The sequence below is a fragment of the Brassica napus genome, chromosome A8 (genome assembly GCF_020379485.1).
Source record: "Brassica napus cultivar Da-Ae chromosome A8, Da-Ae, whole genome shotgun sequence".
NCBI classification, from domain to species: Eukaryota; Viridiplantae; Streptophyta; class Magnoliopsida; order Brassicales; family Brassicaceae; genus Brassica; species Brassica napus.
The window spans coordinates 21,901,758-21,924,618 of NC_063441.1; the positions used below are offsets into that span (position 1 = coordinate 21,901,758).

Consider the following 22,861-nt stretch of genomic DNA (forward strand, 5'->3'; position numbering starts at 1 on the left):
CCAGCAGGCCCATTTACAGGAAAACCCTAATTCTTGGACATATAAATTCTCACTTACTCTTTCATTTTGCTTCTTCGGCGATTTTAGGTTTTTAGTTTCGCAGTAACCCAAGAGGAGAAAAAATGCCGGCGGGACATGGAGTTCGTGCTAGGACAAGAGATCTGTTCGCGAGGGGGTTCAGGAAGAAGGGTACAATTCCATTGTCTACCTACCTCAGGACCTTCAAGGTCGGAGATTACGTGGATGTTAAAGTGAATGGTGCGATCCACAAGGGTATGCCTCACAAGTTCTACCACGGTCGTACCGGTCGTGTCTGGAACGTTACCAAACGTGCTGTTGGTGTCGAAGTCAACAAACAGGTTTGAACAGCTCATATCTACTAATTTAGAGTCTCTTAGAGTTCTTGTCGTGATTCTGACACACTGATGGAAATAGTATCTGTCGGATTAAGATTAGAGCTCGTAAAATGCTGATTATTTAATTTCTTCAGGCCTTAACATGCTTATTGTATTGGATCAATAACCCCTTTTATTGGTCGGATTCATTATTTGATAAATATATTATTGACTTCATAATTATTTATCTTTTTAGTGTTTTGTTCTACTAGTGTCTATTGATCTTGGGTATTTAACCTGATGGACTGAGACATAATGCTTGGATGTTGTGTTACAGATTGGCAACAGGATCATAAAGAAGAGGCTTCATGTGCGTGTGGAGCACGTGCAGCAGTCGAGGTGCGCTGAGGAGTTCAAGCTGAGGATTAAGAAGAACGATGAGCTCAAGGCTGCAGCCAAGGCCAAAGGCGAGACAATAAGCACCAAGAGGCAGCCTAAAGGACCCAAACCAGGGTTTATGGTTGAAGGTATGACCTTGGAGACTGTCACCCCAATCCCTTACGACGTCGTCAACGATCTCAAGGGAGGCTATTAGTTTTTCTACTTCTACTTTCTACCCCCAGTGTTTTGCTCAGACTTTTTGGCAGTTTCTTTTGCGAATTCTCGAGTGTTCTTCGTGCGTTTTCGCTACAGTTACATTTTCTTTAAGGTTCAATCCAGACATAATGAAACAAAAGTTGCAATCTCTATTTAATTGTTTCCATGTGTCAAATTGCACACCTTACTTTATAATTTGAGGTATCATCTTATTACATTACGGTTGATGCCAAAGCCTTCTGTTACAGTTTGCCACTATTAATTTCACGCACACACATTGGACCGTAAAATTGCTAATACGCAAATATGTTTGATGTCCAAACCTTATCTCTCATTGTTCCACGATTCATTTCACTTATGTATTAACACACCTTTTTTTTTTTTTTTTTTTTGAACACCTACTTATGTATTAACACACTGAACCATAAAATTGCATATGGTGAGTAACATGATCACTATGCTAGGATTATTATGTTTGGTGTGAGATATATATCCCTAAGATTCATGTAGTAGATCATTCACTTTTCCAATGTAATTGACACAGGCCCATAAATAAATCGCCGAAGGCCCATATATGTGAAAACACGCAAGGGCCTTGACATTACACAAAGCCCATAGAAAAAATAACAGAATAAACAAGAAAATGAGAAAAATATATATTAAAAAAAAAAGCGGCGAGACTCTCTATCTCTCTCTCATAGTGCGTAGGGCTTTTGACTCCCTACTTCTTCTTCTTCCTCTGGCCACACTCTACACAGTCCACATACCTACTTCTTGACGAAGAAGAGAGAGTTCTCGGCTCCTTAGATCGGCGCCAGATCCTCCGCCGCATCTTCTCTTCACTATCCCCGGTAAGCCATTTCTCTCTGTTTATGTATATACTTGTACGGTTCTGAACAATCATGATTATACAGAGTGGTAGATATGATGGAATCAGGCGCTGGTTTCGCGGCGATGGAGGAGAGGATCCCTCCTGGGAGTTTCTTCCAGTTTCCTCTCTCTGGATTCCGTGCTTCTCCCAATCGATCCCCTTGTCCTCCCTCTGGTCGTGAGAGGTTATGCTTTCTCCTCTTCTTCTTTCGTTAATGTGTGAATCTGTGTGGATCAAATTAGATTAATTGAGTTAGTAGAGTTGGTGGGTTTTGTTGTTTTGATTGGATGAGTGTTAAAAATGATTCCTTTAGGTTAAATGTATGTTGTGATTCACAATGTGAGACACTCAGTAACATCCATTGAAACTTACATTCACATTTTCTTTAAAAATTATCCAGTAGCATATGCGTTGATTAGTAGCAAATCGAAGTGTGTGTCTGATGGGTGTTGTTCTTTGGATTGGATGAGTGTTAAAAATGATTCCTTTAGGTTAAATGTGCTGCTGTGATTCACAATGAGTTGCCACTCAGTAGCTTGTACACATAACTGCAGCATCCATTGAAACTTACAGTCACATTTCTTTGAAACTTATTCAGGTACTTGGCTGAGTTATTGCAAGAGAGACAAAAGTTGGCTCCTTTCTTGCAAGTTATGCCTCATTGCTGCAGGCTACTGAATCAAGGTGGGTTGCTTTCTCACGTTTAGATGCCCAAGTGTTGAACTTTCTTTTGTAATGTTTAATGCTTTCATTGGTCGTGTTCTTGCAGAGATAAGGAAGATCTCCAGTTTGTCTGATCTTGATAGATATGAGAATGGCAGTCCCTTTAGATCGCTTGGCCAACCGATTAACGGGAAGATTGATTTAGACGGATGGCCAATGATGCAAGGAGAGGTAAGGCACCAAAATCAAAATCAAAAATGGGTTTTGGTTGTTATATTGATTTGTGGCTTTCTTCAGGATAATTTTCATCTGCAGAGAGGTTCTCCATTTCGTGCTCCTCCTCCAGTGGGATGGGTTGGGATGCCAGGACTCCATCCTCCACCCATTGTGAAAAGAATTATTAGGCTTGATGTGCCAGTGGATAAATTTCCAACCGTAAGTTATGAATTTTTGTAGGCAAATATGGTATTATTATCAGTGGGATGATCTTGAACTAAAAGCGTTGAACCTTGGCAGTATAACTTTGTTGGGAGGATTCTCGGGCCACGTGGGAACTCTCTGAAGAGAGTTGAGCAAGCAACACACTGTAGGGTGTTTATTAGAGGGCGAGGATCTGTTAAAGATACTGTCAAGGTATGGTTCCTTGTTTACTGATTTTGTAATATCCCATTTCAACATTGTAAGTCTAGGTGTCTAGGTAACTTCATAGAGTTCAAAACAACAGTTTTCTCGTATGTTAACTTGCCAAGCTGCTCTGTAGCCATTTATAGAATGTTCTTAGCTGTATAAACAATCTGTTCACTCAGCCTTCTTTTACTATGGCAAGATCTTATCGAAGTTATGATACATTATGATATCACCTTTTCACATTAAAAGATATTTTGATATCTAAAATATTCGTTTCTTTGAGTTTTTATCCTTCTCGTACCGAATCTTTAATGCAATGTCAAGGCTCATCTATTTAGTCTTTGTACTTCCCTGCAGGAGGAGAAGCTCAAAGGTAAGCCAGGGTACGAGCATCTCTGCGAGCCACTACATATACTGATCGAAGCCGAGCTTCCCGAGGACATAGTACACTCGAGATTGGAGCATGCAGTGCATTTCCTGGAGTCCCTCCTAATGCCAATGGTACATTCTTTAGATAACAAACATCTCTATCTCGTTTTTTATACTCCAAACTTTTTATTCACTATGTTTGGTTTCTCTCTCTACAGGACGAATCAATGGACCACTACAAGAGGGAGCAGCTGAAGGAGTTAGCGGTTCTGAATGGTACCCTAAGGGAAGAGAGTCCGAGTCCGAGCTTGAGCCCTTGTCTGAGTCCAAGCATGTCCCCTTTCAACAGCAAGCGTGCCAAGACTGGACAATAAAAGATGTTAACCCGAGAGATGATCAAAGTTGAAATGGCATGGTCGTGTGGTGGGCAAGAGAAAAGGCTCTCTATGCATTGCTCTTATCTATCTGGGAGGTGACAATGTTCTAATTAACGTTTAAGACTCTTCAATTAATTTTTTTTCCATGTCATTAAGTTTATTCTTTATTTTGTTGAACATTTTTGTTGGCTAGCAGAGATGACGATTAACCACTGCGTAATAAACTTAATAAATGGTAGTCTTTATGAAATGTAATCTCTTTCTGAATCATGCAACTTCAAACAATAATTTCATTTCTAGTCTTTGGAGTTGAATGAATCTATTTATCTTACATGTAACCCAAACAAATATACCAAAGGCATTGTGTTGACAAATAGTATGTTTTTGTATTTTTAATCTCGAAGGCCTAATTCAACCTCCAGTTCATCATCTTCCTCGAAGAGCTTCAAGAGACGAGCATACTGCTCGTCTCTTTTCTTCTTCTGCCATAGCTTGTATAGGAAGAAGGCGAACATAGCTACAGCCACAAATCCGACAAGTACGAGGATTAATTTTGTCCCTGTTTTGCTTGAAGTAGTGTGAGACTCTGCCTTAGCTCCTTTACTTGCATCCTTGGAATCACCAGATAGACCTGGACAAAGACAATAGATGCCATCTTAGCCTTTAAACGAGGAGAAACAACTCCACATCAAATGCAACAATCATTATAACATGGCTACACATCAAAAAGATTATCACTTTACCATATTATTACATACATAAACTTTGCAGACAAGCTATTCAAATTAGCCATGATGGTAGTTCCAAGAAAAAGATAGATCCCTCCGAGAAAAGTAATAAACTTTGCAGACAAGCTATTCAAATTAGCAGAACCAAACACATGAATTGAACGGTAACATGTTCTTTTCACTAACATCATGTTAAAGAACAAAACTTTACTGTTTTAGTAAGTATTATGTATGGCGAAGTTTCTTAGTTGCTCAAGATCTAGTTCTCTCTATCTCTACATGTTTCAATCCTGATCACGAAAGAGCAAAGACGTAACCTTTATGCCTAGAGATCACAACAGAACGAAATCTAGAAAGAGCTTCAGCTAAAATTTGACATAAATCTAAGGCCTTTGAGAACCAAATCAGATAGATCTGGAGAAAGACAAACCTACGACGAAGTGCAGAGCAATCGAAGCGAAGAATACAAGGCGCCGCCATGAGAGACCATTAGCCGAGGTCTCTCTCATCTTTCTCTCTATTATACCTGTAATTCCTCCCTCTGTCTCTTTCGATCTCTCTACCGATGAGGCTTTGCTTGTACGCAAGGTGGAATCGAGAGCTTGTGCTGTAGCAAAGAGAACAGATTCTTGTGGTAAGATTCAACTTTTTTTTGATATTTTATGTCTGCTTGTAGTGAAGAAGAATTCATTTGATTTGAGACGCACCTAAATAAATATGTAATTAAATACATCATACAACCCTTATTTTATTTTATTTTCTTCATTGATAAATACATCCCTTATTTGACCAAAAAGGATAAATACACCCCTTATCTTATTTTATTGTATGTTGATATACGATTAGGATGTTTTATTAAAAAAAAGTAATTAAGTTAAAATAACTTCTATTTAAAAACAGAAATTACTTAAAATACTAATACCAATTTTAAATATTATTTTAGCAAAAAAAATCATACATATAATCTTTAAATGGTTTAGTAGGATTAATTTAGTTTTTTTCATCAAAAACTTAAATTATCTACGAATTGTTTATCTTTTTACCTGAAGATTTTATGCCAACTTTCAATTTCTAATTAAAAGAACCATTTAGAAGAAACATATAAAAGATAATCTCAAAACTTCCAAAATGGTGTATTTAAAATGCTGTCATAGCAAAAAAGAGAAACATCAACAAAGATAGATGCATTAATTCGCCGACGACTGTCTTAAACACACGATTAGAAAACAGTATAAGCAACACAATGAGATATCAAAAGTATCAAACAAATCCAATTCACTTTTCTCACTTGAAGCACTTGGCGTCCAAGAGAGCTTCACCTTCAAACGGCTCTGCGTCTTCAATCATCTGGCTAACACGCTCCTTCTGTGCTTCATCGGAGATATCAACCTTAGTCCACTCGTACAGCTCCATGTCATACACCTCGTCCATCACGAACTTGGGGATCTCTGGTCCACGGAACAACCACAAACCCTTCACCTTGAACGGACCCTCTGACCCGCAGATCAGCATCTTTCCGAAGGCGTATTTACGCGCCAAGTCCATTCGCTGAAGGAACCCTCCTACTTTGTTGAGCGTCACAAACGACACCATGTTCTCGTCGTTGTACTTGTAGTCGCAGAACCATAGTGAGTATCCCTCAGGGTCATACATGTCCCAGAACCCTACATTGAGTCATGGTGATGAGCTTCATATTGATAATTGATTCCATAAGCTAAGTAAAGAGAAGATATCACCACAACACACACACCTTTAATAGCAACCTCACGGAAGTTAGATTTGGTGTTGGAGTAAAGCCTCTTCCACTCATCAAGAACCATTGGGCTCGGTGGCAGCAAGTCAAGAGGGTTCTTTGCTTTGGGCTTTGGCGCCTCTTCTTCTTCGACAACCTTAGTTGCCTCTGCTGCAGGGGCTTCCTTTTTCTTGGGCTGCTCCTTGGGCTTCGCAGGCTGCCCGGCTTTCTTGATAGCGGGAACAGATTCAGTCTGTTTGACGTCACCCACCACCTTCTTGAAGTTCGGCTGGTTGATCAAGGTCCAGAAGTACCTCTCAACGTGAGGGAAGGCAGAGGTGAAGCTCTTGGTCATGACGGTGGAGAATCCAAGGTTCAAGTTGCAAACGGTGATGATGTCAGCGAGGGTAACAGAGTGGCCGACAAGGTAAGTGTTGGAAGCGAGGTGTGTGTTGAGAGCCTCGAGTCCTCTTTTCAAAGCAGAGATCGCAGCTTCCTCACCCTAAAACAATGGATGAGAAACAATCAGGCGTCATAGTGGAAGAGTGTACATAGATTGTGATCAAAGAGCCAACAAAAGTGAGAGGAGCTTACGGGAACACTGTAGGGCATAAAGCCCATTCTTGGGACGAACCAGTTGAAGATGTTTCCATAAATCTCCAATGAGGAGAAATCGATCCATTGCTCAATATGTGCCTGCAAAGTAATAACATGTAGATAAGCATCGAGAATACAAACCAATAGAGATGAGTAGCCATGGGACAAAAAAAACAGGAACTTACATATTCAATCAGGGAGGATCCGTTCAAGGAGTTCTCACCGTTCAATCTGCTTACTGCAATAGAATATCAAAACATCCATTATAGACAAAAAGAAAGTAAACCAGACATGGAAAGACAAATGAAAGGAGAAAGATTCTCTTACCATAACGGGCAATGGCGTTGCTCTCAAAGATAGGACCCTCAGGAGTCTCAAGAACAGGAATCTAGCCAAAAGACAAAATAGCTACTGCTTATTAGCTTCAACCAAAGACTCAAAAAGATTTAAAACACACACAGCAAGTTAGATATTTACCTTTCCCAAAGGGTTCATCTTGAGGAACTCAGTGGTTTTGTTGGTGACACCCATCTCAAAGCCAGAAGGCATATCGATCTTCACACCAGCGAACTCAGCGGCAATGAATGCCTTGTCAGAGTTTTTGTTTCCCTTGTACGAGTGCATCACCTGTAAGTAACACATAAAAGATCAGGATAATGTATATTCTCCATCTTTTTTTCTAAGCTTAAAACTCAAACACTAGTAAAATCAATCAGTAGCTATATACAGTATGTTGCAGACTAAATCGATCGATTACAAGATGAATGATCTAAAGCAGCGATCATATACATAGTAAAGCTGAGAGGGTAATCGAAAGAGAAACTCACCAAAGCCATAGCTCAGACTCGGAGAGTATATATATATACCAAGCGTGTGCTTCTGATAATCGGATCTGGTTACAAGCAAAAACAGTGTGAGCTTGCCAATTTGATACGATCATAGCGATGAATGAAGCTAAGCTGGAGAATACAGAGTTGTTCGATCGATGGATGAGGGAGCTTACCAGGCGTGTGTTTCCGTGTGAGGGAGCTGACGGGAGAGGAGAAGCTAATGAGTGAGGCGGAGAGATAGTGAAGAAGATACACGTATTAGGGTTTTTATAATGTCTCGGAGAATTGTCGCTGGTTCTGTGACCGGTTCGTTTCGGTTTAATTCTGGTTTTCATGTTTAATTTTCCTGGTAAAGCATTCAACGTAGTTGGAAAATTCGTTATCAAGAGCCGCCATTGGTCAAATGATTTAATTAAAGGTTTATTAGTTTTCTACACAAAGACTCTTCTTGGAATTTTGAATCCTAAAAAGATATTTCATCAATTTCATTAAGTTTATATGTTTTAGAAAAAAAAAATATTTCATAAAGATAAATTTTTTTTATTATTTTCTATGAAAAAATCGTAATTTTCAAAAACAAATAATTGATTTTATTGATTTTAGAAATTGAAAATTACAAAAAATAATACATTTTCAAAATACTAAAAAAAATTATTTTTGTGAAAAGGAGGGAGTACTCCTCCTATTCATCATTAATTTTCTGATTGAAAATTGTAATTAAACTGAACTTGTTATTGTACCTTCCTGCCTGATTAGCTCCTCCTGCATCACAGATAATTCAAAAAAAAAGCGTGGGGAAATCTTCCAACTATAAGTCAGAGGTTGAAGAAGGCTTAGGAGTGTGCAGGTTTTTTGTTTTTTTTTTTTACGAATCAGGTTTTATACTTTTAACGTTTAGACTTTGTTGTGTGTTTGGCGATTTTTTGTCGTTCTTGTATATATTAAGATCGTTCTGTTCTTTCATATCAATAACACAGTCTCCTGATCAGCTCTCTCTAATTTCTTATACTGTTTGAGCTTTGTTGAAACAGTAAGCAAGAAAAAAAGAGTAGTGTTAGGTAACATTTTGTCAACTATGGACAAAAGGGTCTATTTGATTCTGATCCATCTCTATAGCTAGGGATAACGAAATGCCTTAGTCTTCCTTCTTGTTTCTTCATGTACCCTTCACACAAGAAAGCCTTTGAGAACTTGTCTTCCACTTCCCTATTCACATCATGCACAAACACATCAGTCTCTCCCACCCGTTCTCTATTCCTTGCCATCATCCCCGCCGTGTAAATCGCTGTCATCCTCCCAGGAGCCTCGTCGTAGTAGCCAGTCGGCGCATCGACCATGATCAGATCCCAGCTAGTCTCGTAGATCTCTGCAGGCAGACCCTTGAGTGCTAGCTGACACATTGAGTACCTTGGATCTCCAATGGCTGTGCACTCGGGTCCTTTCCCAACTTCTATGAGATTCTCTGCTTGGTTGACTTTACTATCGTACGTTACATGGTATGACTCCAGCATGGGGAACCGTCTCTTGATCTGTTTTATCCACGCCTCGTCTTCTTCGAGGAATACCGTTCGGCCGCCGTAGTTGAGAGAGCTCCACATGAGGCTGTCATGGCCTAGACCAAACACCAAGAAGTTGCAGGGTGACTTCTTCTCGAGTACTCTACTGCTGACAGCTATTTCCTTGAGCGTTTGTTGCGGTGTGATAACTGAAGTGGAGTAATGGATCAGGGCTTGCGCCAGGGAGCGTGGTAGCTTGTTGCAGGCACCAGCGCAACCCTTTGATCTAGTAGTCTCTTCTGGAGTCTGGTGTTGCTGGGAAGTTGTAAGAGTCGATCTCACTATGAAGATGAGAACCAAGGCTGCGAAAAGACAAATGAGGAGAAGCTTGAGCTCTTGGGTTTGACTTGTTCTAGTCCTCATTTGTTGGGTTCTTCAGAAGTTAACAACTTGAATCCTAATTGATTGTTAGCTATATATGTGCTAATGAGATTAAAGATGATGTTAGGTTAATGCTTAGATATGAAGGGAATGTAACTAGTCTATAAGTGTACTTGAGAAAGACATGTCAGCTAACTTCAGGTTCTGCAAGAAGCAAACAGAGAAGAAGCCTTTATATTCAAGTTTACTGGTGGTTGGCCGCCACTAACATTTCATTACATAGAGACTCACGTAGTTAAAAAAATTTATAAATAATGAAGAATCAAATAAATTATACAATTTTAGCTTTCAACTTTACACAACAAGACCTCAACAAAAGATAAACTGACTCTATACGTTGTCCAACCTCAAACTTTCTTTATCCTTCTTCTGATTAAATCCCAAAAGATTCTTGTCTGTATCTCTCACCTGCCATTTGCAGCAAGAGACGCTCGAGTCTGTACTGTCACATTAGTTTTCTTATCCACTCAAGCAGCTAACTGAATCTGTCTTTCATCTTCTTTCAACATTACATCTAAGTTTCCTCCTGCAGAAACTAATGCTCTTGGGTGTTCATTCTCTTTATTTTGTTCACTTCACCCTAACACATTGCAAATAAAAATGTGATTAGCCCACAAAGAGTTTCACCACATAACAAAGACAGTTAATGTTCAAGATGTTCTTCTTACCCGTGGATTCTTTGTCTTTTGTAGAATCATCACCATCCTTTTGCTTTTCCTTTTTGTTATTGTACTTATCTTCAAACCACCGTGGATTGGCTATAGCGAAATGTGATGCATCTCTAGCAGCAACAGAGTTTGAGAATTTTGTCAACTGGGCTGATCCACGTTGAACAAAAGACCGTTGCATCCTCAGTTCTTTTCTAGGAGGAGGAGAACGACTCGAACCCCTCATCACAACACTCTTCAGTGCTGCATCGTCATTAGGATTGAACTTCTCACCAATGCTTGTCTGATTATTCTGCCCTTGACATTTCTTTTTAAACAAGAAAATAAAACCAAAGGTTAACATTACATGAATATAAACATTTTAAAGAAGAAGGTAAAAAAAAGGTGGGTTTTAAACTTTTGAATGTTTGTTTTGTTTGAAAAATAATTTATAATAAAATTTGAAAGAAAAAATACATTGTCTATTATGCTAGAACCTTACGTACTTGTATTGATGCTAGTAACTCGGCGTTGGCATCTGGAGCTGGCACAGCTTTAGATTCTTTAGCTACTTGTTTCAACTCATTCTCTTTACTGATTGTGCCTTTCTTTCTGGTGGATAAAGATGAAATTGGGATGCATCAGTGTTCATTATTAAGTCATAGAAAAACATGTTTATGTCAACACTATGGGACAAGTAGAATCAGGATCTTACCGTCTTGCTTCCTCTTTTTGAAGCTTCACATCAAGTTCCTTTCTCGGTTGGTACTTTGGTAAACTTGATGGGTCACTTGCAAAAGGTTTTGTCGTAAAAAACTGATTTAAAAAAAGAACAAACGTGTGAGACAAGAAAGATATATAGACTACTACTAGGCATCAGACAAGAAGTGTTTCATAGCTTTTACCTCGCTTTCGAGGGCATGAGCTGTGGTTCCACGGGCATCTGGTTCAACAGCTAGAAGAACTTCCACTAACTCCAAAGCCGAAGATGGAAGACTCTTAAACGTCTCAGCTACACACCTTTTGTAAGGCTGCTGAGGTTTAAAGATGGTGGCATGTGGGAGTTTCGATCCTTTCCAATACTCTTCAGAAGGTGAACCACAGAGTTTAAAGATCTTGTGTAGCTGTTCTACCTCTGTTCTTCCAGGCATGATAGCCTTCCCATTAAAGAGTTCGGCTAGAATGCATCCTGTGCTCCACATATCAACAGCAACGCCATAGTCCGTTGACCCGAATAAAAGTTCAGGTGGACGGTACCACAGAGTAACAACACGGCTAGTAAGTGGCTGCTTCTGGTGGTCACCGTAGAAGTTAGCAAGACCGAAGTCTCCAATTTTGAGATTGTTGTTATGGTCAAGCAGCAGATTAGAGCCCTTGATGTCACGGTGCAAAACGCCTCGGCTATGACAGTGTTCTAGACCATGAAGCAACTGTTTCATATAGCATTTAATCTGCACCGAACACAAAGTTTAGATGAGAACCAAACACATAGTAGCATGGTTCTAAAAATAGGCCTAGACGACAACTTTATTAAAATTTTAGACTCAAATCGGTTTAATCAATATACTAGCAGTACCTGTGACTCAGAGAACTTAACACCAGGGGTTGAAGCAAGGCCTGCGAGATCATGTTCCATGTATTCAAATATAAGATACATACTTCCTGATACCCTAGAAGTGATCAAACCCTCAAGCTTCATGACATTAGGATGGTCAAGCCTTCGTAGGATGATTATTTCTCTTGCCATGAACCTAACACTGTCAGGATCCATATTCGCAAACCGCACTTTCTTCAGTGCAACTATCTGGCTCGTCTCTAGGTCCCTGGCTTTGTACACACTGCTATACGTCCCTTGTCCAATCTAAACAGTAACCAACAAAATTTCAATCAAAAAGATCTCAACATAACTTTTTAATAAAACCCCTCGTCTAAAGATGAATCGTAAAACAACCAGTAAGGCCTCACCTTTTCTAACTTTTCGAAAGAATCAGCCTTGCGTGGGATCCATCCATTGATAGCTTCACCAGCAACTGAAGCTAACCAAGAAGGCCAACCAGCAACAACCTGAGCACCTCTTTCTCCGTTACTAACGCTGGTTATCCTAGTCATCTTAGGTTGCTGCGGTGGTCCAAGTTTATTGGTCTCATTGTTGGGCCGTCTCTGGAACACAGACCTGGAAGATTTTCTCTCGAGGTTCACCTTTGAGACCTCACCAGATGACATGGGAGTTGAGTTTGTGGCATCACTTGGTATCAAAACCGCCAATGTGGTATCCATGTCATTGATAAAACCGTCCGAAGATGATCCTACATTGGCTATTCTGGAAGAAGCAGAGTTTTTCCTCTTCTTGGAGGGTTTACTATAAGGCGTGCTTCTTCTCTCCTTGACATTGTTGATGTTCTCGTCGATGATGGTATCATTTGCTCGTGCTCCTTTGGAGCAACTGCAGCCCATAACAACAACAAAGCTCCACAGGGAACACAAAAGGTTGGAGCGTTTGGGATCAAAATGTGCTTTTGAAGAAAATGATTTGGAATTAAAGAATCAAAGGAAACACTTTGATCAATAGAAATGATAAGAGAGAGAGGAGAGAGATTGGGTATAAGAAAATTTAGGGATGAGAGGAGGTTTATTTCTCTTTTTCTATTTTAAGACATTCAAAGGGCATAACAGAATAACGGAAAAAAACTACAGAAGCAGCTGTTTCTATCTGTTTGTCTGCTAGAGCAAATAGAAGAATGACAGAGATTAGTCCACTATTCACGGAGGAGACTTTGTTATATGAGAAACAGAACATACCATTCATTCGTTATATTGTACACTCTCTTGACTCTTTTGAGTTCATCAGTGTGTTCAAAACAAGTTAACGAGGGTGTGTTTGTGTTATTGACCGCCACGTGGAGCTTTGTAAGCCCTACGTCAAGACATCTCAAATAAAGCTCAATATATCTAAATAATGGGATGGGATTGGCTAATTGGTTGTAGACAAAAGTCAATAACAAAACTTCTGTTATATAAAATCATATTCTTGGTCGAAGAAAGTCTCAAGTTGATACAAAACATACGAAGGAAAGCTCCAAAACACAAAACACTGGGGGGAATAAAGTAGAAGTAGAACTAATAGCCTCCCTTGAGATCGTTGACGACATCGTAAGGGATTGGGGTGACAGTCTCCAAGGTCATACCTTCAACCATGAATCCTGGTTTGGGTCCTTTAGGCTGTCTCTTGGTGCTAATTGTCTCGCCTTTGGCTTTGGCTGCAGCCTTGAGCTCATCGTTCTTCTTAATCCTCAGCTTGAACTCCTCAGCGCACCTTGACTGCTGCACGTGCTCCACACGCACATGAAGCCTCTTCTTAATGATCCTGTTGCCAATCTGAAACACAACATCCAAGCATTATGTCTCAGTCCATCATGTTAACTACCCAAGATAAACAAGATCAATAGACACTAATAGAACAAAACACTAAACACTAAACAAGACTAATAATCATGAAGTCAAATATATTTATCAAATAACGAATCCGACCAATAAAAAAAACTTTTAATGAACAAAAGGGCTTATTGACCCAATACAATGCATGTTAAGGCCTGAAGAAATTAAATAATTAGCATTTTACGAGCACTAGTCTTAATCCGACAGATACTATTTCCATCAGTGTGTCAGAATCACGACAAGAACTCTAAGAGACTCTAAATTATTAGATATGAGTTGTTCAGACCTGTTTGTTGACTTCAACACCAACAGCACGTTTGGTAACGTTCCAGACACGACCGGTACGACCGTGGTAGAACTTGTGAGGCATACCCTTGTGGATCGCACCATTCACCTTGACATCCACGTAATCTCCGACCTTGAAGGTCCTGAGGTAGGTAGACAATGGAATTGTACCCTTCTTCCTGAACCCCCTCGCGAACAGATCTCTTGTCCTAGCACGAACTCCATGTCCCGCCGGCATCTTTAACTGCTTACAAGTGATAACCCTAGAGAGCCGCCGAACCAGTAGAAATGAGAGACACGCTTATATCACATGTCTTCTGAGCTTAGGGTTTATTTAATGGGCCTTTGGGCTTTACTTGTTTATAATCTCTTCATATATTATGTACTTTACTGTAATCACTCATTTTATCTTATGAATTACAACAAAGATAAAACGTGTGTGGAAGCCCATTTGTTCCACTTTTGACTGATGGTTTTTTTTTTATAAATGTTTCCATTTCAGGAAAACAATTTTTACATTAATGAAACTTATAATATTTTACCATAATCCACGTGAAATTAGTTTTCATAAAACGGTTTTGAACTGGTGCAAATTTAACCGTAAACACATGAACCTTCATAAACTAAATAAAAATTTATAGTGTTTGATATAATATTTTAAATGTAATAGAACAATAAATCAATGTTAGAAAAAATAATGTTTAGCCTTATAGCCCTGAACAAACATAAAGTGCAAAAATGCAAACACGAAAGAAAGGAGAGGAAATGAATATTTGTTCCTGCTGTCAAAAAAAAAAAAAATATTTGTTCCTTTTAATAAGAAAACTCTTAAGAAGGAAGTGGATGAGACAATATGCTTAGATGAGTTTCTTCTTCTCAAAGTAGTGCTTCAAGTAGGCTACTTGTAATCCAGAGACAACAATGCAAATACCCAGTGACATCATACTGCACCAAGCTACTCGCGAGTTCGTTTTCTCACTCACTGTCCTCATGTCTGCTTCTCTATAAATTGCCCATTTTGATATACAAAGCTTGATAATTAGAATCAGAAAACAAGGAAAGAAAAGTGAATATGCATCTGAACATTTTTACTTGTTTCTTAGGTAGATTAGATTCTCATGGATGGCTTCGACTGCCCCTTCAAGTTTCCTAATCTCCAGCTCCACTCCCTACGTTAAACAAGCAGCATATTTCAAATGTCTTGAAGAAAGAACTACATGTACATATATAGTATAGTATAAAATATGTATGAAAGCTGACCTCGAGCTTCTCTCTCTTAGCAATAGAGGCCCAATCCTTAGTAGCGATTCCAGTTTTCCATTCAACGTTGATGCTAACGTCCTTGTTGCCGTGACTCTTTGCATCTGCCCAAAAGCAGGCTATGTAGTTCCCTGATTCTTTCGTTGTAAACGCAAATTCTCCATGCGTCACGTTTTCCGAATGGTGCAAATTGTTGCCGTATGGTGACGTCACCTACAGTATTAAAAGAGTATATTACACCAAGTAATGATACTCTTCTTATAAAAACTATGATCTGGAAATGACAATTGGTACAATCAAAACCATAAAAAATCTTTGTTACGTTCTTTTTCCGAAGCCGACCGGATGAGCCGACATGGCATATATAAAAAGATTGTATCATTACCACTAAGGAGTTGAAAATTAACGTAAATTTTTAATCGTAAATCAAATAAATTATTATAGCAAATCAAAGAAAGACATGCAACATCATCATCACTATTTTCCTAATAAGGAAACTTTTTTTTTGAAAAGAAAATAATAATAAGGAAACTTGGATCGAGCATTATTAAGAGTTAAGACACGCCTTTTTTAATTCCTTGTGGTGATTAATTTCAAACGTGAAGAGGGAAATGACATTATGGATCAGTTGTAACTTACGGATCAAGTAACACAAAATATTACAGATTCTAATCACTGAACAAGCGAGAAGATGATGATGATTCCGAACCAAAGACAATTTACCTTGGCGGATATAGTGGGTTTGAGGGAATGATCCTCGGAGATGATGATGTAATCGGCCAAGACGACAATATTGCTCTGTATTTCTTCAGACACGCACTTAGTTCCCGTGGTAGGCACGTCTAGCCAAATAGCCTCACCGACCGGAACCAGAATGAACAGAAGGATCGCTGTCGTGAGGCCGTGACGCATCTTGGCAGACATCTTCTTCGTCGAGTTTTCAAACTTTACTATTGTATTCATCGATCCGTGTCTTGTGGTTGTGACCAGATCTTTGCTCTTTTAAGTGTTTTTTCTGTTTCATATTTATTTTGTTTTCTTGGGCCTTGTGGCATATTAGCCCATGGGCCGTTTATGATTAATCTCTTAACAACAGATTAATGTTTATGAAACGGATTAACTTGGTCTAGTCTGTGAAGATGACTGAAGAAGCTGACAGATAAATTATACAAGGATCTAATTAGCTGGCCATATGATGTACACTTAGGTTTGAAAGACGCAGCACATGGGGGAAGTTTAAGATTTGAATCTTATCAATTAACTAATCAGTTTTATTATGCCCATACGTGTAAGTCTATCAAGTTGATTATATTATATGATTAAGTAGCTTACCTGCTTTCATATTTTATTTGAAGTCTTAAACTAATATCAACATCAGCTTAACTGTTTATAGTCAACTTTGAACCCAAATAATAAAATAAAACTGGATTATACAGAAGAAGATAATACATTAAAACAATGGAACTCAAATGAACACTCAATGATGAATTTATTGGTTTTATACTTTTATTACACAAGATAAATAAAAATGAGTAAAAATCATTCTTTTAGAAAACAGAACCTGACAAAACCAGACAAACCCGGTAATGAAAATTTGGAAATGATCATTTCTTGGGCTGGAACCTGCTTTTAATGTTTCTAACAATTCTCGGAGTTGTCTGAAACGCTTGAGACAAGATCTCATCAGGAACAGGAGGCGTAGAACCGAACAGAGTAGCACCGAGAGATTGAGTTCCAGGAAGCTGACTATTAAAAGCAGCGATAACAGCCGCAGGGACACGACCGTTGTTCTTCTGGAAATGAACAAGTCCTCTGGGGAAAGCGAAGACGTCACCTTTCTTGAGAGACTGAGAGATGAGCCTGTTGGCGGTCGTGAGGAACCCGACGTCGAGTGTTCCTTCGAGGACGTAGACGATTTCGGTGGCGCGCGGGTGAGTGTGAGGCGGGTTTAAGCCGCCTGGCGCGTAGTCGATGCGAGCGAGGGAGACGCCGAGCGTGTTGAGTCCTGGGATGGTCATCACGTTGGCTCCTGTGACTAAGGCGCCGAATGTGTTGTTGGTTAGACCTGGGTTTGCTATTCCTTGTGAGAAGAAATCGAGTGATGAGACGTTGGCTGCGTCTTTGCAAGGGAAGCCGTTGACTTTGATTCCTGAAAGTTCGTTTAAAAAAAATTCAAGAAAATGAAAAGATGAGATCAAGATTTAGTGATAATTAAGTTTAGTTTTTATTACCAGAAGAGAGATCAGCGACGCAGAGGTCTTGGAGCATGTCGGGATCTGCGGAGACTGTAATGAGGAAGAAGGCGATGAGGCTAAGGAGGGAGAGGAATGAAGTTGGTGAAGCCATTGTTGATTGTTAATTGTGAGACTGTAACATATGAGAATGATGGTTTATAAAGGAGAGAGAAATTGAAGAAAGGAATGACTTTTCACGTTGAGACAGAGAGATAGAGAAGCAAGGAACATGCCTCTTGCTTTTATTTCTGTCTGAATGAAATGTCAAAAGTAAACGAATACTAAAACGAATGGATCAGGGCTGGTCTATTGAAAAAAATGGCCTAGACTTGTTTTGGTCTTGCACGTAACACGGTTTATAGACATTTAATGAATTTTACAGAATAATAGGAGAATGATTGTTATTATTCTTACCTAAAATGTTTGTCTTTACTCTCTTAAGTCTTATCTGTATTTGTTATCATTGAAAATTTGATGATTTGCACAAAACATAGTCTGACTTTTAATGATTTTGCTTCTTCCTCCGACGAATCTCTACTTACATTTTGTATTCAAGCTACGCGTCGTCTTTAGTGGGTTTGGGTCTGTCTTCGTAATTTGAGTTTGGGCTTTAATGGTTATTAGGCCTTTTTTTTGGGAGCAAAACTTGGTTTGCTAGTGCAATGTAGGAGAAGGTTTTCAGAAACCTAATATTATCTCGACTGTTAAAGCAGTGATTGGTTCTGCATTCAGCTCAATGCCTCAATAGCTAGTTTTCCACCAGATCCTTATTTTCCATTTGTACCCTAAGCATTATTTTTCAGAACTCAGATAACAACCAAAAAAAACACTTAAAACATGCGAGAGCAACAATATTTAGTGGAATTCATTTGCAAAATTATTTACTGATTTTATGATGTTGCAAAACTGTAAAACAATATAAACGGAATCCTTACCAAAGAGATCTTTGAAACCTCAGAAGTTTATCTGTCTGATCTGATTTGTCCAGTCTGTCTGTCTGTCACATTTTTCAATATCTAGTAGATTAATATATATGGCAAGATCATGATTCATCCTTTAGTGATGAAGAGCTAGTGAAGAAGACAAAATATTCTAATATATCTTTCATGTGACTCTATGATAATGTAATTAATTCTATTTTCTCGCTCTCTCTCTCTCTAAATTTATTTTTAAATTGAGTTTACATATCAAAACGTGTTTCTACAAAAGGACCAGTAATTGATTGGATGCTTTCTTCGCCACTTATATATACTGACCACTTTACGTGCGTTTCTCAGTATTCATTTTCAGTAAAGACTGTAAGAGGAAAATGTATGCGCTTCTGTGGTGTTGGAGTTTCACAGGACTCTTTCTCTTGAGCATTCTTGCAAATGGGGTTATGGGTTATGATGAAATGGACTTGTTCAATGGAACATATGTGTTTCACAAACAAGATGATGATGATGGAGATGTTCTGGTAGTAGGACTCACTCTGGTCCAAGCCGCAACTGCTGAAGGAGCGGGTAAATCTATTTTTCCATTTAGTTTCAGATCTAGACTTCGAATGTTTCAAATTCCAAATATTTCCTTTCTCTGAGAAAAAAAAAAAATCAAAGGTTTTTGTATTTTCAAAAGCTTAAAACATTTTCAGGTTTTGAGAAAATAATTTTACAGCAAACGTTGGGTTCAACTTAAGAAAAAAAGTATAGAATGTAAAAGCAAACACACACAACCAAACAATGGAGATCATATTTTTTCATCGCTATTAGTTTATTACAGTGATCTTAACTGAAACTAACATTTTCATGACTCAACAAGGATACTTTCTTGTGGCAGTGTGTCTTGACGGGTCAATGCCTGGATATCATTTGTATCGTGGGTATGGTTCAGGAGCTAACAACTGGATCATTCAGTTGCAGGTTCGTACATAAGATGTAGTTTTTATGTATATACACATATATCTTGTGGGTAATATATCCTATTCTAGTGGTTTCGGAGTTAGTTTCATTGTGTCCCTGGTTCGATTCCTGCTGTAAAGATGTTTTACACTATGTCATTAGGTATTAGCAACGGCTGGTCTCAAGTCTAAGAAGAGATTAGGGCACGGTCCGAACTCTTATAGTTAATCCAAAAAAATATCATTTTTCTAAGATTCATTTTCAATAATTTTTCACAATATCATAACTAGAACCAGTATAATATTTTTATTCTCTTGTTCTTGTCATGTGATCCGGATTAGTAGCTCGAGATCCTTACTCAAGTCTTTTCTAATTACATAATTGAATAGACTCTACTCACTACCTATCTATTCTGATCATGCATTTTTAGGGATATACCAAAAATCTTAAGATAAATCGATCATCAGTTTCTTAAAAAAAAAATCAATATATAGTGTGTGTAACAGTGTTTCAAAAAAAAAAAAATAGTGTGTGTAACTAAAATACAACTGTTTCTATAAATTGTAGTTGTGGAAACTAAAATCTTAAGAGGAAGCCAGATGAGTGCAACTTATGAGTTTGATTGACATGTCTGAATGAATATTGCATTAGTGTAAAAGAGCTTTTGCAGAATAATTAATTAGTCGAAAAATAACATTTGAACTGAATAGAGTTTTTCCAAAACTATTAAGAAACGTTCAAAAATTTTGTTTTTAGCAGACCAACTATGTCTTTTAGTTATATTTCTAATACGCCCAAACACAAAGTGTAGAATCAGTTTTGGTGAAAACTTAACATTCTGGCTGAACGGGACAAAAGAGTCGAATCACGTGAATGACAGTGATATTCATCACCTACGTAAAGTTTCATGAACATATATGAACAGTACACATAAACTTCAAATTAATATCATCTTATTATATATATGTATTCCACACTCCGAGTGGGCTATTAGGCATACTAATCGTCAAAGCCAATTTTTAACTTTTTTTTAAAGGGTGGTGCGTGGTGTGACAGCATAGAAGATTGTCAGAACCGTAAAAGGAGTAGTTATGGATCGTCTACTTTAATGGAGAAACAGTTAAATTTTACAGGACTACTAAGCAATAAAGCCGCTGAAAATCCAGGTTTTAATCCCAAGATCCCTTATTAAAAAGTAAAAACAAAAATGTAATGTGGTGGAACTGTTATTGAATGATTCTATTTTTTTTCTTGCTAACCAATGTTGCGCAGACTTTTACAACTGGAATAAAGTAAAAGTACGGTATTGTGATGGCGCATCCTTCAGCGGTGATAGCGAAAACAAGGTTAGCTAACAACATAAAACAAGATTGTTTATGCATTATCATTACATTTTCATAAATATTTAACTTGAGATTAATATGTTGTTTACAATTAGACGGCACAACTTCAGTTTAGAGGAAAGCGTATATTTTTTAGCCGTCATGGAAGATTTGATGGCAAAGGGAATGTGTCATGCGAAGCAGGTACGTACTTAGATTCCATATCTTGCCTCTCGTTTCAACATTTCTTGAACCCGAAGTTATAAGTTGGTAATAAATGTAATAATATAACCTTTAAGGCTTTGCTCAACGGATGTTCGTCTGGGGGTCTTTCAGCGATTCTACGCTGCGATGATTTCAGTAGTCTGTTTCCTTCTACCACCAAAGTAAAATGTATGAGCGATGCTGGCTTCTTCCTCGATGCGTGAGTAGTTTTTTTTTGGTTTTTATTTTCCAAATTTAATATAGTATATATTACCTGATTTTGTGTCTTGTTTTGTAAATGAAGGGTTGATATATCTGGAGCTCATTCTATAAGGCGTATGTATTCTGGTGTCGTAAACACCCAGGTACAAGTGCAAGTGTACAACGTTATATAAAGTCTTGATGATGATAGAGATGGTTGCAAGCTAAGCAAAAATATGTTTTTTTAACTTTTAGGATTTACAAAACACGCTTCCTCGTACGTGCACAAGCCATCTTGATCCAACTTCGGTATTGATATCACGTTACTCTTGAGCTGCTTTCTTGTGTATAGTTCCTCATGTACTTAAGTTGTTTTCAATATTTCATAGTGCCTTTTCCCTCAAAACATAATCAACCAAGTCAAGACACCGCTGTTTATTCTCAACTCGGCATTTGATTCGTGGCAGGTAACTTATTATTCGATCTCTGCTTTCATTTTCTCGTTTACTATAGATGATGGATCATGGGGTTTGCCTCGTCTTCAACTATTTGTTGTGGCTTTGGTGAAATCTACGAATTAGCTTATTTCATAAAAGAGAATAACAAAACTCGAGCAAGTCGCTATTTTTAGGGTTTTCCTTAATTAAGCATGTGAATAAAATAAATTAGTGCATTCATAGGATAATTTTTATAAGTCAACCGATAAATATATTCATATATCTACACTTCTTGATTTCTAAGCCGCAACCACTGACCCGTGACATTCATCTACTCACTCGATATGATCTAGTAGAGCTCCCTAGCATTATTTCTTGATTCTAAGTCAAACCAGAAAACTATCTTGTTTTTTACTATGCAGATTGAGCCACCATCTGCTGATCCGAGTGGCAGTTGGCATAATTGTAGCTCCAGCTTCAAGTGCAACACCTCTCAGATGCAATTCTTGGAAGGTAACTATAAAGATGTTTTCATTAAACCTACCACTCTTTGATCTAATGTCTTGTTCAACATGGATACTACAACACTTCAAGAGTTTTTATATACTAACAAACGGAGTTACAGGTTTCAAGATGAGCATGTTTGATGCCTTAAAGACCTTTTCGATGTCAAGCAAGAACGGAATGTATATTAGCTCGCGCTGGGCTCATTGTCTAGCTGAGAGAAAAGATACTTGGTCTCCTGGAAATTCTCAACCGGGTGAAGATACGGTAACAAAACCACTCTTGGTTGATGATAATGAGTCTTTTATATATTGTTTCGAGCACACTGTTGTTTGAATTTAGAAAGCATGTTGTTGATGCCTTGTTGCTTGAACTAAAAAAATAAACAGGGGATGGCTGTAGCTGTTGGAGATTGGTACTTCGAAAGAGCAAAAAAGTAAAGTTCAGAGACTGATTATCACAAGAAACGTTGTTAAGGAGATGTTTGTTACACTTTATTCCCATCGATTATTATATTGTTGAGTTTTTCATAGAAATGCAGTGAAGGGATTCCATAAATGTGTTTGCGTCAATTTATCAGCCAACCAATAAGTATAGATTTTATTTGAGAAAACTGATAGTTCATGATGCCAACAAATTCTTAATATCGTCGTAAAATTTAAATCCAAACAAACATTTAATACTTTGTACTTAACAGTCGAGTTACTGCGTTAGGTAATTTCTAAACGGTAAAAATGGGCTGTTTTGGATTGGAATCTTATAAAATATTTGTGTATAAAGTAAATCAGTTTT

The 22,861-nt window shown here is 38.1% G+C and overlaps 9 protein-coding genes and 1 pseudogene across 10 annotated transcripts; 3 read left to right on the plus strand and 7 right to left on the minus strand.

Moving 5' to 3' along the window:
• The first annotated feature begins 15 nt into the window (after positions 1-15).
• LOC106362372 (60S ribosomal protein L21-1) lies at positions 16-1,084 on the plus strand. Its single transcript, XM_013802255.3, has 2 exons — positions 16-359; positions 673-1,084. Exons 1-2 carry the CDS (start codon positions 123-125, stop codon positions 928-930), a joined length of 495 nt encoding a protein of 164 aa, XP_013657709.1. The 5' UTR covers positions 16-122; the 3' UTR covers positions 931-1,084.
• Positions 1,085-1,590: 506 nt separating this feature from the next.
• Positions 1,591-4,089, plus strand: LOC106362368 (KH domain-containing protein At1g09660/At1g09670). Of its 2 annotated transcripts, none has more exons than XM_048738279.1 (8): positions 1,591-1,783; positions 1,847-1,987; positions 2,402-2,487; positions 2,573-2,697; positions 2,782-2,901; positions 2,983-3,099; positions 3,451-3,594; positions 3,681-4,089. In XM_048738279.1, the coding sequence occupies exons 2-8, from the start codon at positions 1,857-1,859 to the stop codon at positions 3,834-3,836; spliced, it is 879 nt and encodes a 292-aa protein (XP_048594236.1). In that variant the 5' UTR covers positions 1,591-1,783; positions 1,847-1,856; the 3' UTR covers positions 3,837-4,089. The 2 variants fall into 2 exon arrangements, with proteins under 2 accessions (XP_048594236.1, XP_013657705.1); XM_013802251.3 differs by having other exon boundaries at positions 1,592-1,783; positions 2,764-2,901.
• Positions 4,090-4,109: 20 nt separating this feature from the next.
• BNAA08G26230D lies at positions 4,110-5,283 on the minus strand. Its single transcript, XM_013802254.3, has 2 exons — positions 4,998-5,283; positions 4,110-4,470 (listed from the first exon to the last, which is right to left on the minus strand). Exons 1-2 carry the CDS (start codon positions 5,074-5,076, stop codon positions 4,232-4,234), a joined length of 318 nt encoding a protein of 105 aa, XP_013657708.1. The 5' UTR covers positions 5,077-5,283; the 3' UTR covers positions 4,110-4,231.
• A 393-nt stretch (positions 5,284-5,676) lies between these two features.
• On the minus strand, positions 5,677-7,989 carry LOC106362367 (probable elongation factor 1-gamma 1). Its single transcript, XM_013802248.3, has 8 exons — positions 7,900-7,989; positions 7,724-7,788; positions 7,374-7,523; positions 7,224-7,284; positions 7,082-7,134; positions 6,894-6,995; positions 6,318-6,801; positions 5,677-6,231 (listed from the first exon to the last, which is right to left on the minus strand). The coding sequence occupies exons 2-8, from the start codon at positions 7,730-7,732 to the stop codon at positions 5,852-5,854; spliced, it is 1,239 nt and encodes a 412-aa protein (XP_013657702.1). The 5' UTR covers positions 7,733-7,788; positions 7,900-7,989; the 3' UTR covers positions 5,677-5,851.
• A 637-nt stretch (positions 7,990-8,626) lies between these two features.
• On the minus strand, positions 8,627-9,685 carry LOC106362370 (glucuronoxylan 4-O-methyltransferase 1). Its single transcript, XM_013802253.3, has one exon. The coding sequence runs from the start codon at positions 9,643-9,645 to the stop codon at positions 8,800-8,802; it is 846 nt and encodes a 281-aa protein (XP_013657707.1). The 5' UTR covers positions 9,646-9,685; the 3' UTR covers positions 8,627-8,799.
• A 584-nt stretch (positions 9,686-10,269) lies between these two features.
• LOC106362366 (probable serine/threonine-protein kinase At1g09600) lies at positions 10,270-13,130 on the minus strand. Its single transcript, XM_048737542.1, has 6 exons — positions 12,276-13,130; positions 11,887-12,171; positions 11,181-11,761; positions 11,026-11,100; positions 10,817-10,922; positions 10,270-10,638 (listed from the first exon to the last, which is right to left on the minus strand). The coding sequence occupies exons 1-6, from the start codon at positions 12,762-12,764 to the stop codon at positions 10,270-10,272; spliced, it is 1,905 nt and encodes a 634-aa protein (XP_048593499.1). The 5' UTR covers positions 12,765-13,130.
• Positions 13,131-13,306: 176 nt separating this feature from the next.
• LOC106362365 (60S ribosomal protein L21-1-like) lies at positions 13,307-14,372 on the minus strand. Its single transcript, XM_013802247.3, has 2 exons — positions 14,032-14,372; positions 13,307-13,685 (listed from the first exon to the last, which is right to left on the minus strand). The coding sequence occupies exons 1-2, from the start codon at positions 14,266-14,268 to the stop codon at positions 13,428-13,430; spliced, it is 495 nt and encodes a 164-aa protein (XP_013657701.1). The 5' UTR covers positions 14,269-14,372; the 3' UTR covers positions 13,307-13,427.
• A 214-nt stretch (positions 14,373-14,586) lies between these two features.
• Positions 14,587-16,299, minus strand: LOC106360294 (transmembrane emp24 domain-containing protein p24delta3-like). Its single transcript, XM_013799884.3, has 4 exons — positions 16,014-16,299; positions 15,291-15,503; positions 15,123-15,199; positions 14,587-15,032 (listed from the first exon to the last, which is right to left on the minus strand). Exons 1-4 carry the CDS (start codon positions 16,251-16,253, stop codon positions 14,888-14,890), a joined length of 675 nt encoding a protein of 224 aa, XP_013655338.1. The 5' UTR covers positions 16,254-16,299; the 3' UTR covers positions 14,587-14,887.
• Positions 16,300-16,760: 461 nt separating this feature from the next.
• LOC106362362 (germin-like protein subfamily 2 member 1) lies at positions 16,761-17,795 on the minus strand. The gene is made up of 2 exons (XM_048738280.1): positions 17,522-17,795; positions 16,761-17,439 (listed from the first exon to the last, which is right to left on the minus strand). The coding sequence occupies exons 1-2, from the start codon at positions 17,634-17,636 to the stop codon at positions 16,895-16,897; spliced, it is 660 nt and encodes a 219-aa protein (XP_048594237.1). The 5' UTR covers positions 17,637-17,795; the 3' UTR covers positions 16,761-16,894.
• A 217-nt stretch (positions 17,796-18,012) lies between these two features.
• On the plus strand, positions 18,013-22,641 carry LOC106360293 (annotated as a pseudogene).
• Positions 22,642-22,861: the final 220 nt, after the last annotated feature.